The sequence below is a fragment of the Mauremys mutica genome, chromosome 9, assembly GCF_020497125.1.
Source record: "Mauremys mutica isolate MM-2020 ecotype Southern chromosome 9, ASM2049712v1, whole genome shotgun sequence".
Classification (NCBI taxonomy): Eukaryota; Metazoa; Chordata; order Testudines; family Geoemydidae; genus Mauremys; species Mauremys mutica.
This window is the reverse complement of record NC_059080.1, coordinates 21,273,473-21,290,423: the sequence shown is the minus strand read 5'-3', so window position 1 is coordinate 21,290,423 and position 16,951 is coordinate 21,273,473. Positions and strand designations below refer to the sequence as shown.

The window sequence follows — 16,951 nt, the reverse complement described above, 5'->3', positions numbered from 1 at the left end:
GTGTCTACACTGCAGCTGGGAGTGATCCTCCATGACCCAATAGACAGACACACCTGATGCCCTGGGTCCGAGTTTGGGTGGCTAGCCCAAGTCTCCACCAGTACAGCAGCATCTACATGGCTATTTTTAGCATGCTAGCTCAAGCCCCACTAGTACAAGTCTATCTACCCACGTTGGGAATCTGACTCCTACCTCCAGTGTAGACATATGCTCAGCAAGGCTATACCAGTGTAACTATGAAAATCTTTTTCTCAGTATGGAATTTAAGAAGGGGAAGGCTAAAAACAACCAACCAAAAGTGTCCCATTTAAGAGGGTCTCCAAACTGAACCCAGCCGGGTTCCTAGTTCTCTTATTATTCTAGGAGGAAGGCAGGCTTTCTCCCTTTCCCCTTAGGCATCCAGGAAGGATCATAAGGTCTCACAGAAAGCAAACTTACAGTCAGAAAAATCAAAAGTCTCTAGGGCCGAGGTCAGGCGAGTGTGCTAGGGCCTGCAACCTGTAACAAAGCCTCTGATCCCCTCCCCTTCCCTGTTGCCTTCAGCTTCTTTCTCCTATTTTTCTAGCACAGCCCCAAGGGTGCAGCAAGGTGTTCCTTGATTGCAGCCAGGATGTCTTGGCTGTAAACTCCAGTGTGTTTCTTACAGAGATTGTGCCTCCCACCCCATTCTCAAAAGCCAATCCTTTCAGCCCGCTGCTCATCTTTGGTCTTCTCTGAACTCCCTCCAGTTGGTCAGTATCTTTGTGGATTCAGCTGCAACTGCATGCAGACTCTGCAACAGAAGATAACAATGTTCTTCTCTACGGCGAAGTGAATAATTCAGAATGAATAGCATGCTCATTTAATTTAGCCTTTTTCTGCCTGTGGAATATCCACGAGAAGATCTTGAGTTCCTCAAACGTATTCCATTCTTCACTTTTTAGTCTACAGATCTCAGATATTCCAAATTCAAATTGAGTTGCTTAGCTGTGATTAGTCAGATAAGTTATATGGTATTGTTTTTGTACCTTACTTGGGTGAGAACTGATGAAGATACTTGCACAGACTAATTTATCATTTAGTTCCCACAAAGATTCATGCAGAAGACTGTGATTCATTCTCCAAGAACATTTGTGCCAGTAAAACTTGGTTGCCTGAATGTTCATGGGAAATGAAGGTAAAAGGGCATGAACATGGCTGAAGCAAGTTTAATTAAAAATTCAAGTGAACATTCACAGAAAATATTTTGCATTAGCTGCCCGCCTCTATTATTCTCGCATTGTTTCTAACTCTGATGAAACCCAGAAGTCCCAAAATGCATGATTTCCAGTCCAAAGAGGTTACTATATGCATAGACATCAAAACCCAATTGCTCAACCATTTGGTATATAACTGCTTGATTCATTTGGATAATTCTTTCCTCTCTTCTCTATACTGAAAATAGATATCTTCCACCTTTATTCTTCCTTCCCAGTAAGTCCCTCCTTTTCTTGGAATTTTGCTTCTTAGTGTTACTTGTTAGTTCCCGTATCCATTTTCTTTTTTCCCTTGTATTTCCCTTCCAGCTCAGTCAGGAATTCTATTTCCTCACTAGCCTATGCCCTGGACTTTATCTGCGCTGATTCATGTGCTGACCTGTTTCCTTTTCTGATTACACGTTCCTCATATGCCTGAGTCTGTATTGACCCAACCCAATAGCTGAACTGCAGGAAATACTGTATTGGAAGGTCGATGCCCTGTCCTGACTCAGTGCCCTCACTGGCTTACAGGGATCACATTTAATGTGAAATGCTTTGACAGAAGCACAAGCAGAAAATCTTGTGGGATCTCCTGGGACTGCCTGAGCTCTTTCCTTAAAAAAATATTTAAAGCTATAAAACCGTGCCTACAATGGAAGCAATCAGCACACAGCTAATTTGTAAACACTACAGGATGGCCTCTCGCTCTCCTGAAACTGACTGTCCTGGCACCCCTATGAAATCAATGCTAGTTGACTGTTATACCCAAATCACTGAAAAACATCTCGCTCTCAGATGTAATTCACCTGGGTGGGTCATGGTTCCTCTCCATTCTCATCTGAAATCCACCTGTGCTATGAAAAGTAAATCCAGTAAACAAAGTAGTAAAGTATAGAGAGCATGGGACAATTCATACCCTATGTTACATAGATGCACTAGTGAGGCAAAGAAAGGGTGTTGAGAGAGTCTCTTCTCCAGACCCTACGGTATCAGTGCAGAGCGGGATTCCCATCTAGTGCAGAAGAGAACTCTAGAAAAGTAGCTCAGCTAAGATACCCACTGGTGCCCTCTAGGGCGTGGCCTGCTAGCTGGTTTTACATACCTCTGCATATGTGCCACCTGAAGACGCACACTTTGTTTCTTCCTGCAATATCTGTCTGTCTTGCCCTGCACTAGTAGGATAGCTTTTGGGCCAAGAAAGTTGATTGTCAGTGAGGCCTTCTATGTTGTATAGTTCAGACACCCATCACATGGATTATTATCATCCTCATCGTTAGTAGAACATATATTTCTTAGGCCCTCATCCCTACTGTATCTGGGCACCGTTATGTACATTTTGAAGAACGTCACTTACCTCAAAGTAAAGGAATGAGGCTTCCTGTTACTGCCACACAGACAGGGGCACACTGCGTTCAGAAGGATCGGCTCTGGGTAGTTTACAGTGTGCAGCATGGAGGTTTGTGGGGCTGAGCCAGGTAGGGTGAGAAAACTTTCAGACAAACCCTAGAGGCTGAAGGTTCCGCTGAGATTACAAAGCCATTATTACCAAAGAAGAAGGGGAATGGGATTTTCCCCTCATTCCTGGCCTGCTGCTTGACACCAAAATGAGAACAGGATTGTCTCGGAAGTCCTGCTCATTGGCTATTATTTCCTGTGCTTGCGTCTGTTTTTACAGCCTCCCTGGTGGAGTTTCACATCGCTGTGAGAATCTGGCATTTAGCAGCCCTCCCACGGCAATTGAGCCGTGACCTCTGAACATCAGTCAGATTGTGCAGAACCTGGTGGCGGTGGGATCAAACTTGATGCCACTTTGAGAGACCAGGCACTAACTGTCAGCTGGATGGGGTGGGCGATTGTTTCTTGACACCCTTTGTGCTTCAAGCTGCAGCTGCAAATTAGCAGGAATAATAATAACAAAAGAAAAATCCTGTCACATGCCACAACTTCTGCTGGAACTAAAAGTTAGCGAAGGGTTAGAATGTAAATATTCTGTGTTTTGTGACATCACTATGACAGTAAGAATATTGGGTCTTGTGTCCTGATGGGGTCTCTAAGCACTTTACAAATGTTACACAACCTAGAGGCAAAGGGGCAACTTCTGGCATGGAATATAGCAGCTGTTTTTTAATATGATTCGGCGGCACTGCAGATTCAGAGAGGCACTGAGGATGCAGAGAGGTCAGGGACGTTAACCAAGGTCACACTATCAGAACCTAGAATAGAATCCAGGAGTCCCATATTCCACTAAGTCAGGGGTAGGCAACCTATGGCACGCGTGCCAAAGGCAGCATGTGAGCTGATTTTCAGTGGCACTCACACTGCCCGGGTCCTGGCCACCAGTCTGGGGGGCTCTGCATTTTAATTTAATTTTAAATGAAGCTTCTTAAACATTTTTAAAACCTTATTTACTTTACATACAACAATAGTTTAGTTATATATTATAGACTTATAGAAAGAGACCTTCTAAAAATGTTAAAATATATTACTGGCACGTGAAACCTTAAATTAGAGTGAATAAATGAAGACTCGGCACACCACTTCTGAAAGGTCGCCGACCCCTGCACTAAGTTATGCTGCCCCCAATGAGAAATGTATATGTTTATCCCAAATTTAAGGACACCTTTTGAAATCAGCCTGAAAATAGAGTCTGTTGCCCATCCATTTGGGAACGTTCATTCAAACTCTAAATTTCCGTTTGAGTCTTGTCTACACACAAAAATCACACTGCTTTTAACTAGGCTAATACAGTGGTTAAAGCAGTACAACCCACCTAGTGTGGATGTAATATTATGCTGTTTATACCAGTATAGCTTCTTCCAATAAATGCTATTCTAGATATGCACAGCACTGATTTAACTATTTGGGGGGGGGGAATCACACCCCTAACTGAAATAGTTAAATCAGGACAAAAAGTGTGTGTAGATCAGAGCTTAGACACAACAGGGATGGGTGCCACATAGGGGAACTAGGTAGAACAGAATAGAATAGAAGGTGCGTGGGGTTTTAGACAATGACGGGTCTACATGTGAGTACACCAGTTTTCTTGTGGTAACTAGGGTAATTGTGCTGAGCAACAGCTTTCGTTATTCATCATTTTCCTAATAAAAAGTTTCAAGCATCCAATCAGGGGCAAAATCAATATCATGTGTCTAGGAAACCAGTGACTCATTGTGAACAGCAACTTACTGCCTCAAACCCATTTGCAAACAACCCCCTGACAGAAAATTGTTCATTCCAATTACTCAGTGAATTCATATGAATAATGAAGACACTCCCAGGGAAAGGGAAGGACTTGGGAGCAGGACAGAGGATGGGGACGAAAGGCACAACAAATATAATTCACAAAATGTCATTTGATCAGCTGCACTGATAACCCATGGGCCAGAATGAGCCCGGCAAGGCTTCTAGACATCAGCACAAGCTTTGCAGTGCTGGCAGGTAGAACAATCAGCCTTTGATTTTTTTAAACTGATCAAAAAGATGGGGAAGTGATGGAGAGAATCTGTATGTGGCCCTGTCATGCCATTTTTACCATCTCCCTTTTCCGTTTGCACTCCCCTTTTAGCACAAATGCCTCTAGTACTCAACCAGATCATTTCATGAGGCACCAGTTGAGTTCTAAGTGGCTTCCTTCTTCCTCCCTCAGTCAGGTATTTCAAAAGCCCAGTGTCCCAGCTGTCCAGCTGGCCTCACATCTCCAACCTCACTGGACCCATCTCAACACCACCCCTGTGATGCAGCTCAGTCCTTTTTGCATAAAGCCTCCTAGAGAACATCTAAAGTTTCCCTTTTCCTCTCCTTCCCCCTGAGCTAGCCAGAAGGGAGGAGGGAAACACCCAGCCAGGACTGCAGACTGCCAAAGCACACATCTCACTGCTGCTGCTGCTCATGAGCTGGAACAGCAAGAAATGCCCAGTCAGTCACAAGAGCAATTCCCCGCTGAGGCAAACATTGGGAGGAGTGGGTGGGTTTATAAACACTGGACCAAGCATCAGATGAAATCCACCTTTGTCTCTTCTTTATATGCCAAATGTAACATGCTTTCAGTTCTGGTACAGGATGCACCCCGCCCCATTCCCGCTTCTTCCTCACTGAAAGGTGGCTGGAGAGGATGGGAGAGCATGAAAGCACCGCTCACATTAGCTCATCTTTGGTTCTGACATTCTTTGAAGCCGATTTCTGCCTCCCTAATTCTCTTGACAGCTTGCAGCGATAATTTGAATGTGAGATGCAGACACACAGGGCGGCGGTGACAGGACTGACTTTGGCTAGCTTTGCGGTGGAGACTACCAATGAGAACAGCGGCTGGAGGCCGGCGGGTTGGGTTTCTTTGGTTTTGTTGTTTTTGTGGAGACAGCTGCACTTTTCTGCCAGACACTCAGCCAGCCGAGATAGGCTAGCGCTCCCTCTTCACTCAGCACTGAGCCAAGCAGATAAGTAGCTGGTTCTCACAGTGACGGAAGGGCTTGGCAGGCATGTTCTAGGGAGAATTAGACCAGCGCAGAATGGGGATGTAGCTTAGACTGGGCTGCAGGCTGCCAAAATGATCTTCCCGGGCAAGGGATCATTACGGTCCTGATCCAGGAAGGAGGAGAGCACCTTCATTTCTGAACAGTCTCCCAGATCCTAAGAGGCACTCTCAGGTTGAGTTGGTGCGTAAGCTCTGACAAGCCAGCACAGCATGAGTTACTGGCACTAAGTCAGTGACTACAGTTGATTGAACTGCAGGAGGATGTTATCTAAGTGACACCCAAAACCAGACACATCCCCCCATTTCCTTATCTAACTGTGTCATAATTAGCAATTACTCAGGCCAAAAGTGGTTGGCTGCTGTCAACTTGGGAGACAAATTCTGACTGATGATATTCCAGGCCAAGTGGTACTGTAAAAACACACCCTTCTATATTAGAGGGAGCTGTCACAGATTTCCAGAAGGACTACACGTTTAAGGGTCAGTCTACACTACAAATGATGTCGACCCAAGTTACAGCCACCACGGTAATTAAATCATTTTTGCATATCCACACTACACCCCTTGTGTCGGCAGTGCGCATCCTCACCAGAAGCGCTTGCACCAACTAAACTGTCAGTGTGAGGCATTGTGGGACAGCTTCTGAAAGGCAGAAACAGTCGATGTAAGCAACACAGTGTCGACTCTGACACGTTGTCAACCTAACTACATCGACCTACCTCATGGAGGTGGTGTTATCCCCGTGCCTTTAAATATGATACAGATCTCACAAAACAAACCGTTCTCATGGTACACACATGATACACATGGACCAGAAAAAAAAAATACTGAAAATCTTACGAGAAACCCTGTGTGTGCCTCTCCGAGGAAGTTCTGAAACCACAGGGCCTTCAGTTCTTGACTCGTGGGGACTGTGTGAGACACTGGTTCGCAAGGGACCTGATTCTGCCAGATGCTGAGCTCTTGCTGTGTGATGCTGCCTGCTTTCAAGTCTCACTGGCTTCAGCAACTTGCCAGGAATGGGCTCTGAGCCTTCTGGGAAAAAGGGTTTCCAATTCTGGTTTAGGTGTCCAGTGAAAATAAGTTTACTATAGCCTAGTCCAGTGTTTCCCAAACTTGGGACGCCGCTTGTGGAGGGAAAGCCCCTGGTGGGCCAGGCTGGTTTGTTTACCTGCCGCGTCCGCAGGTCCAGCCGATTGTGGCTCCCACTGGCCTCAGTTCACTGCTCCAGGCCAATGGGGGCTGCTGGAAGCGGCGTGGGCCAAGGGATGTACTGGCTGCCACTTCCAGCAGCTCCCATTGGCCTGGAGCAGTGAACCGCGGCCAGTGGGAGCCGCAATCGGCCGGACCTGCTGACGCAGCAGGTAAACAAACCAGCCTGGACTGCCAGGGGCTTTCCCTGAACAAGCGGCGTCCCAAGTTTGGGAACCACTGGCCTAGTCCATTAACCCATGCTGCAGATGCCACCCAACAATAGAGACAAGATGGGTGAGGAGATAATATTTTGTATTGGAAGGGAAAAGCTTTCAGGTTTCACAGAGCTCTTCCTCAGGTCTGGGAAAGGTAACCAGAGTGTCCAAGCTAAATAGAAGGTAGGACAGATTGTTAAATATAAGGAGTTGACACATGTTGTAGGAAACCACTTAAACTGAAGTGGGCATTTAACACCTCGGCAGTCATAGGATAAAAGAGGGTCGGAGGCTGCAGAATGTGTTACATATTGTTGCAGTGAGCCATAAGACGCAGAGAGAACTTGGAACTTCAACATGGAAAAAAAAACCACTGACCACATACCCCTAGCTGTCATCTATCATCCCACGCTGGAACCCACCTGGGGCATCATCAAACAATTACAACTCATACTTGATGGGGACCACCTCCTGAAAGAAATCTTTCCTGAACCCCCTCTTCTGGCCTTCAATGCCCCAGCCTCACCAAGCTCATCATCAGAAGCAAGCTCCCCACAGACCAGGACACACCAACTCAAAGTGGCACCAGACTCTGCCAGAACAACAGATGCAAAACCTGCAGACATGTCTCCACAGCTATGATGATCAACACCCCCTGTAACACACCTTCAAGATCCATGGGTCCTACACCTGCCTATCACAACATTTGGCCCACCTCAACAGTGCTTCAACTGCCCCAACATCAACTATGTGGTTGAAACCAGACAATCAGCACGCTCTCAAATGAGCTCACACAGAAATATGTTAAAAGATAAAAACACCCTCTCACCCACGAGTGAACACTTTCCCCAAAGTGATCACTCCATATCCGATCTCTCAGTCCTTAAAGGAAGCCAGCATAACACCTTCAAAAGACAAGCCTGGGACCTTAAACTGATAACTCTGCTGGACACTAAAAGCCATGGACTTAACAGAGACACTAGTTTTATGGATCATTACAACAATTTGTAACACACCCTGCTGCCTACTACCCACTTCATTTTAAGTCCTCTCCTACAACATGTGAACCCCTTATGCTTAAGTCTGTCCCATCTTGTATTAGGTTGAGCTCCCGGGTTACCTTCCCCAGACCTGAGGATGAGCTCCATGAAGCTCAAAATCTTGTCCCTTCCACCAACAGAAGTTGGTCCCATAACAGATATTACCTCACTCCCTGGTCCCTCATATCCTGGGACCAAAACGGCTACAACAACACTGAACCAGATGTAACCAATGGGCAGAAGAGCCCCATATCTGGTGTGTGGCCCTGCTGTGTTCGCACCCTGCATGCTGTCAGAGTAGAGGCTTGAACTGGGATGGGAACATTGTGGTCCCTGGCTTGGCAGTTACTATTCTACAGCTGAGTCAAAAGGGACCCTCCCTAAGATCATCTCAAATAACAATTAATCTTTTACTGGACATAATAAGAGTTTAAACATTAGGGGCTTTCCTGTCTTAAGTTAAACAAGGGTCTAGCAGGCATCTGATCTTTGAATTTCTTTTGTCTGCAACATACTTGACGCCTATGCCTGGCTCTGTGACTGCAGCTGGACACCAGGCCCTCTTCCCCTGAGCTATCCTGCTGTTACTGCTTCCCCAGCTCTTCTATTTGTGTATGTTCCTGCTTGGAGCTTACGCTGTGTTGGGTAAACAGTAACACCCTGCCCTGACGGCAGCTTCCTGCAAACTTCCACTGACCTGTAGAGCTAGACAGCCAGTCTGCGGGACCAAGAGAAGGGGCCTTTCCCTCGCCTTGGGGCTACAGCGACAGCTGATAAGTCAGTAATATTTTGCAGATCTTGTCTTTCTTCATGTGTAATGTGTTTTACAGCCCACAGTAAATTCTTGTTGTTTTAAGATCCTCCAAGATGGAAGGGTGTTTTTGTAGGATAGAATCCATGGAGAAATTGCCATGCCTGGCTGCAGGGGAAAATGTCACCCCTTTGACATAAAAGACGGCGCATTTATTCTCCAATAGTTTTTCTGTATCAGCTCAGTCTTGGAAGGTGCTGAGTTCATTCCACTCCCATCGATTTCTGTGCGTGCAGCTGCTCACAAGATGTGGGTGTCTCTGTTATTGTTCTGTGAAGGTACCCATGACCCAAATCCTCAAATGGTGTCAGTGCAGCTACACTGATTTACACCAGCTGGCCGATTGGCTTGGAATATAGACCCTCTTTGAGAACAGAGTGAAGGCAAGTAGCCACTCATCCTTTACTTAAGGAAGGGCATGTCTACATTCAACTTGTTTGTTTTTTACTTGGAGTTAATTGATTGCCAGTTAACTGAGGCCTTGTCTACATTGCCACTTTACAGCACTGCAACTTTCTTGCTCAGGGGTGTGAAACCTCCCTCCCCTCCAAGCACTGCAAGTTTCAGCACTGTAAAGTGGCGGCGTAGACAGTGCACCAGCTCTCACCAGCGCTGGTGCCACGACTACACAGCCATGTTAAACATGGCTAGTGAAGACATACCCTTAGGTGGTTAACATGTTTGTAAAGGGAGTGTCCACACCAGTCTTTACAAACATGTTAACCACCTTAGGGTAATTGGCAATCAGTTAGCTCTGGGTAAAAGAGTCTAATGTAGACAAATCTAAACTGCCCCAGCTTAGTTTATCTGTAAAGTGACGAGTCCAGCTTCCAACTCTATGCCAGGGGAGGGGTCTCTCCCCTCCAGTACAGATGCAGTCTGCTTGCCGTGGGGTTGCGTTTCTTCATAGTCAGAGATTTTCCCCAGAGGAACAGTAGTAAAGGCTCAGAACCATAGGTGCCGACTCTGTAGGTGCTCCGGGGCTGGAGCACCCATGGGGAAAAAATGGTGGGTGCTGAGCACCCTCAGAAGCCCCCCTATCGGCTCCTCACCTTGGCTCCCCCAGCGCCTCCCCCTTTCTCCCCGTGCCTTCCGCCCGCTGCAGTCAGCTGTTTCACGGCGTGCAGGAGGCACTGGCGGGGAGGAGCGAGGGTGCGGTGCGCTCAGGAGAGGGAGTGGAACAGGGCGGGAAGAGGCAGGGCGGGGGTGGAGCGGGGGCGGGAAGAGGCAGGGCGGGGCCTTGGGGAAGGGGTGGTGTGGGGGCAGGGCCTGGGTCAGAGCCGGTGGTCAAGCACCTCATGGCACATTGGAAAGTCAGCACCTGTGCTCAGAACTCAGCACAGAAGACGACAAATGGGCACCAAACAGAATGAAGATTTACTCTGTTGCTCACCATGCAATTACTCTTCAGGGCTTGGGGATCTGATTTCCCACCCACCCCCATACTAAAGAGAGATGTACAATGAGGACCTTTTATGCACAAAGCATTGTCTCCTTAGCCTCACTCATCCTACCTCCTAGTATCAGTACCTGAATTTCTGGCTGTAATGCCTTTCCTCCTCAATCCCAGCTGCACTTGCCACTGAAAGCCAGACTTAAATCATGACTCTGTGTTTATGGTCTCCTGCCATAAATCTTATGCCATAAATTCAGTATTCTGGGCCAGATCCTGCCAACATAATCCATGCTAGCATCTTCTACCCAGGAGCAGTGCCGTGACTTCAGCATGAGTCAAGATTCCAGGGTTGGGCCTTATGACTGTATTGCAGCGTGAGATGAGGAGCGCTGTGATGAAGAGCGGCTCCTGCTTAGACTTCATAAATTGAATGAAGTGCTGTGCTAGGAATTCCAGTAATCTGGCTAATGCACAGGGCAGTAATTCTCCAGAAAAACTCTATGTCCCCTGTGAAAAACAATCACCCATAAAAAAATCAACACCCCGATTTTTTCCCCATTTCTAAATATAGTAAGAATAATGATCCTGATTAAGTGCACACTGGGATTAACAGCCTGTCCCATCTCAGGTCATCAACTCCTCTCCCAGCCAAGTCACTAATAACCCAGAAATCGCCTTTGCCAACGTATCTATTGCTCAACCGCACAGACATTTTTCAACACCATCTAGATTTCAAATTGTCATTGCAGGGGAATGGATTAATATATTTTGGCTTCCAAGTGAGGCTGCAGCTCATGCTCTGGGATAGTTTAATCCTAGCCACTGGCTAGACATGTCCATAAAATGGCAATTCAGGTGCAGGCTGCCATTAAAAAGCAATTAGAAATCAGATGTAGTTTTACTGTTGATGCAAATATATATGAACTCATTTACTTTTGTTTTTACCATAACTAAATACAAGGACAGGTCATGCCTACAAGTGGAAAAGACTTTCACAACTTGCTCAGGGTGTCCCTGCTTTTAAAGCAGGATGCTTGCTCGTACTGTTTAGCCAGACAGTGACAATGCAGAGGTACAAAGTAGGATTAAAACTCACTGCAGATATTAAGCATAGACACATGCTACATAACATGACTAAATATAACAGAATGTAACAGATCCACTTTGAAAACCGCACTGGACAAAATGGGACGTGTGCCTTTAAAACTCATTGCTGCAACCTATTGCTGTGCCAAGCCATGGGAGATGAAACTCCCATTAATATGAATACTAGAGTTAGGCTCTAGCCACAGAGTTCTGATCTGGCTTCAGATTTCCAGGGTTCAGGCTAGTGGTTTGGTTCAACCCAGTGTAGAGATAAGGGCCAGACAGAAAATTGAGATGTGTGCTAAAAATTTCCTAAATCCAGGATTTTGGTTCTAATTAACAGCCCGTCCATAATATTTTCTCCGGCTCTCCCCTGCTCCAAAGCATGTATTTCCTTACACACCAACACAAAGGAAGGAGCAATCACTTCCATCATTGACATAGAACAGAAGCTGAAACGAAAGGACGTCGTTTGAAATGAGGGATGTCATTCTGGCTTGAATTCTTTGCCTCCTATTTTGATCTCTCACATTAAATTCACTGTTGCTCAGAAAGTGTGCAGACAGGGCTTTGAAGAGCTTGTGATCAGCTGTTTGTAGTAGCTCCCTGGACGTTAATCCTGCATTATTGGTCTTTGCACAGTGACCCAAGTGCCTTTTGTAAAGCATTGTCCATAGACATCTGACCTTTTTGGGTACACACAAAAGTAGCCACATCGGCACATTCTCTGGTTCTGCGTCTAGGTAACCAAGTTGGACAGTACTCCTGGATCACCAGGCTTGCTACTGCCAGTCCAGCAAGTAAAAAACTTGAACTAAGTAAGCTACCAAAAACAAAAACAAAATCCACTTTCCTACAGAACCCTCAACCCTCCTCTCTCTCACGCACACACACTTGTATTTTTAAGAGCTGAATTTTCTCTGACAGATTAAAGGAATCCTGGCTGCAGAGGAGAGCTGGTTATTATCTGAAGATTAGTTCCATAGATCAGTGGTAGCATTTATGTTTTTCAGTGACATTCTTTAAACAAAGAGCAATCACATGAGCCAAGGACTGAACAGTGATATTCCCAAATGAATTCACAGTCATGGGGTAGAAAACCCAAACCAGGTGAGAAAATACAAGGAAGTTCTGTGTTTTCTTTTGTCACCTGAATTGTGTTTTTGAAAGAAAAGGGAAAGCCCAAATCTCATTCCCTGTACACTCTGAGGGTCATTAATGACCACCACCAAGCACCAGCAGAACTGAGCTTCTGGCTCTGATAAATATGACTAATATGATGACCAGGTTCCCAGCAGTGAAATGATAGACATTCAGGGAACATCTACACCAGAATAAAAGACCCACAGCCTGGCCGCAGCTGTCTCAGGTCAGCTGACTTGGGCTTGCAGGGCTCGGGCCGTGGGGCTAAAAATTGTTGTGTAGATGTTCGGGTTCCAGCTGGAGCCAGAGTCTGAGACTCTCCCTCCTCATGGGGTCCCAGAACTTGAGATCCAACCTGAGCCCAAATGTCTACACCAGTGCTTCTCAAAGTCGGACCGCTGCTTGTTCAGGGAAAGCCTCTGGCGGTCCAGGCCAGTTTGTTTACCTGCGGCATCCGCGGGTTTGGCCAATCGTGGCTTCCACTGGCTGTGGTTCGCCGCTCCAGGCCAATGGGGGCTGCGGGAAGCGTTGCAGGCCGAGGGACATGCTGGCCGCCCTTCCCGCAGTCCCATGGGCCCAGAGCAGTGAACCGCAGCCAGTGGGAGCCGCAATCGGCTGAACCTGTGGATGTGGCAGGTACACCGCCAGGGGCTTTCCCTGAACAAGCGGCGGACTGGCTTTGAGAAGCACTGGTCTACACAGCAATTTTACAGCCCTGCAGCCTGAGATCTATAAGCCCTAATCAGCTGACCTGGGCCAGACGTGTGTGTTTAATTGCTGTGTAGAGATACCTCTTCCGCACCTAAAAATTATCCAAGATTAGAACCATCCATGTGATCAGGTGGCATATTGGAAATTGAAGACCAAATTTGGTGCAAGCACAATAATAAATATATTTATATAGCATCTATCAGCCAGAAAAATTCAACACATATACACATTTTACATATATGAGAAATACTTCACCCACTATTTAATTCCAGCCACTTCGGGGTGGAGCATGACCACTGTTTAACAGTGCACAGCAACTTTGCTCAGAAGTTGGAGATTTGTTTTAAGTTCATAGAATTATTTCACTTTTCTTTCTGTGACAGGAAAATAAATCCCCAAGAAGAAACACAATTATACTTGCTGGGGAATGGGTGTCTCAGGGGATTAGTAATGGGCTATGCAGCCTTTTACCCTGGCATCACCTGTTCAAACCCTGCTCCATAGTAGCTAGATCTGGTCCCAAGAAATGGAGGACAAAATGTGGAAAATTTTATTCCATTTTTTTCATCCTTTCCCCCTAACTTTTCCCACCAGTTAGCTAAAAAATTGAGAGAACAATTTTGCCCATTTTAAACTGAAAACTAAATTTTTTCACAATTTTCCAGCCACCTCCAGCAGCCATCACAAGTTGCCATCACCGTCAATGGCTACTGCAGTGACCTATGGAACGAGTTGCTGGCTTTGGTCCCTTACCTACTAGCTAGGTGTCTCAATCACAAAACAGCCACCAGGTTCCTGCATTCTAGGTGATTGAATCAGGAAGTATCTCAGGGTGTTGACGTGGCAGCAACTAGACATGTTCCTGACGAACCCTGGAACATCACACAGTTGATTACCTTTAAAAAAATAGACCATATTTATGTTGCTTGTTTCTGAGACCAGTCCCGGGAAGAAGAGAGAGAGTATGTGTCTTTGATTTGGATACTGCAACAACATTCTGTAGTTTGAGATCAGTACATAGTAAAAAAGAGGGAAAGCACAGAATCAAAGGCAGGGATATTGGTTAATGCCACTTTGGGGAATTCTGGTCCAGGAGACTTGCTGGAGTCCCTTAATATCAACCAAAGCCAACATGGATAGGTTAACCGGGCTGTGATCTCCACATCGGGGAACTGTCCAGCAAAACATCTCCTGAAAAAATACCACAGCCTCAGCACTGAATGTGGCAGGTGGATACAAAGTCAAACAACAACCACACCAAGGACCCTGCTCTCTTTCCTGTTCTATGGAAAACCCCTTTCTGCTGGACGGTGGGAAAAGGCACCAAACTTCTATAAATAATGTTGCCATCTTGATTTGGTAATTATGCCCAAGGCTATTTAATGTATTTGCACAGGACCATGGGGCACTGGGACAAGTTGTAGACAAACAGCAGTTGTATCTCTTCAAACTAATTAGTGATCTCTTTTACCTCTCCATAAAAGCATTTCATGTCTTATGTGCATAAGGAGAAGAAAACAGAACCCTAAGATATAAAGGTAAACAAATTCCATGGTTCAGGACAGAAACTGATCACCTGAGCGGCTCAGGAAGGAACATTTTCCCTTTGTATAGTTCATTGACCAACTGAGCACTGTGGGTATTTTTATTGTCATCAGATATTTGGCCACTGCTAAAGGCAGGACACCAGACTAAAGTGACCCATGAGATAGTCCTTACAGATAATATTCATCCTAAATTTAGCCCCATTTTAGGGTAGTTAAGCATTCATTTGAAGACTGATCCTAATTTCCTCTGGGCAAATTCATTATCCACAAATGTTCACAGAATGCTTTGGCAGAATGACTTTCAGGCTGTGGGATGTTCAAACCCTTCACTTGAGTTAGTCACTGTTCATCGTACATGGTAGTTATTATTTTGTGCTGAAGTAGGCCTTAGAGGCGCCAACCAAGGATAGGGGGCCTCATGTTGCTATACAGCATACATACACATAACAAAAAGTCCTCGGCCCCAAACAGCTTACAATTCATGTAAAATGCGGTTGGCAAATAAGTCAGATGATTTAGTTTCTACTGTCTGATTGGTTCCTGAAACTTTTTAACAGGACAGTAATAGACAGTGGATAAGCAATATCCTAATTTCAACACAAATTTTGGATGAATCACCATTTGTAATAAAATTCAGGAAATTTTAGAGAGTCGCAAACATTTTCATGACTCCCTGATGCTCATCGGAATACTCACAAATAATGAATCCCCATGAATAACAGCAAACCAAACAGCAATTTCTTTTGCTAAAACAGTCACACATTTCATTTTTATTTTTACTATTCAATCAGCCCTAGTCTGATCCATTATGACAAACATAAAGGAAGCCCTACAGATCTGCAAGGTCGACTAACCCATCCTCTTCCTAGTGCAAAACAGATTCTTCTAGTCTGGTTTTAGATGTCTCTGACATCAGGGTTTCCACCACTTTCCTATGGGGAATATTCCACAGTCTTCCAGAGCTGTAGCTGGTAGGGCTTTTCCACTCACAAAGTGAACTTGAAAAGCAGCGTGATACAAATAAATGGTTAGGTCAATACAGGAGTGCAATCCTCAGCATAGCTTTCTGTTTATGATGATGATAATATAAACAGCTTTGAACTTTGGACTAGGAAACACCTTCCATCCAAGGATCTCAAAGCACTTTTCAAACATTAAGTGTCAGTATTCCTGCGAGTTAGGTCAGTATTTTTGCCCTCGTTTTGCAGATCCAGAAAACGGAGGTACAGTGACATGCAAAAGTCCCATAGCGAGTCTGTAAGAGACAGAATTAGAAGCTCGGAACTCTGATTTTTACTCATTGGCTGTAACCTCTAAACTACACTGCTTTACATGAATAAGTAGTATCGTAACAGGTATAACTCCTCGTGTACCTAAGGAGGGAATGCAGCAGTGTGGGCTCATTAGAAGATCCTACCTAAACAGAAGATTACTATGACAATGTTGCAATGCCAATCATACCAAGGAACAATTTTGCAAACCAATACCATTCTGTTCTGTCTCCTGCAGACCACCAGAATCCATTTGTTCAGATTCACCCTCAATATCCCAAAGTGATATTTGTATTGAATACTACCGAAGTGGTTGTCATACCCTGCCGGGTCACCTCACCAGATATCAAACCCAAGCTTCGACAGGTAAGTGGAAATTTCAGATTACCCCAACCCCTTAGAGATCTGGAGAGTCAAAGCCGGGTAAAAAACTATAAAAAGGAGCTTGTGAAGATGGGTGAGCTTTAGAGCAAAGGTGATGGAACTAGAAGAATGGCAAAGGCCTCCAAAATCCACCTTAATCCTTCTAAATTCTTCACGGTGCTTTATCACTGAACACATGTGGCCTTTGTTAGTAACACTAACTGAGTTTATGCAAATTATTTCCCCCAATTTATTTCTTGATGTTTCTGAATATGTTGGCAAAGACAGAGGACAAGATGCTCATTCTTTTGGAAAATAAAATATTCTGTGACAAATTTTGCTCTGTCTTTCAGATGGCAAGCTAGCCAGTTCTGTAGCCTGGTACCTGCTGAGCACACTTACACCTGTCTGTTCTATTTCACATTTTGTAGCAAAGTGCCAAACTCAGGTGTAAATTGGTGCAGCTTCCACTGCCCTCACTAGAGC

The 16,951-nt window shown here is 45.3% G+C and overlaps 1 protein-coding gene across 1 annotated transcript in view; it reads left to right on the top strand.

Annotated features, from left to right (window-relative positions):
* The window catches only part of LOC123377257 (vascular endothelial growth factor receptor kdr-like), a 179,867-nt gene that overhangs the window by 53,855 nt on the left and 109,061 nt on the right, over positions 1-16,951 (top strand). Inside the window, exon 4 of the mRNA XM_045029922.1 lies at positions 16,341-16,468. Coding sequence (XP_044885857.1) covers positions 16,341-16,468 — 128 coding nt within the window. The remainder of the gene's footprint in view (positions 1-16,340; positions 16,469-16,951) is intronic.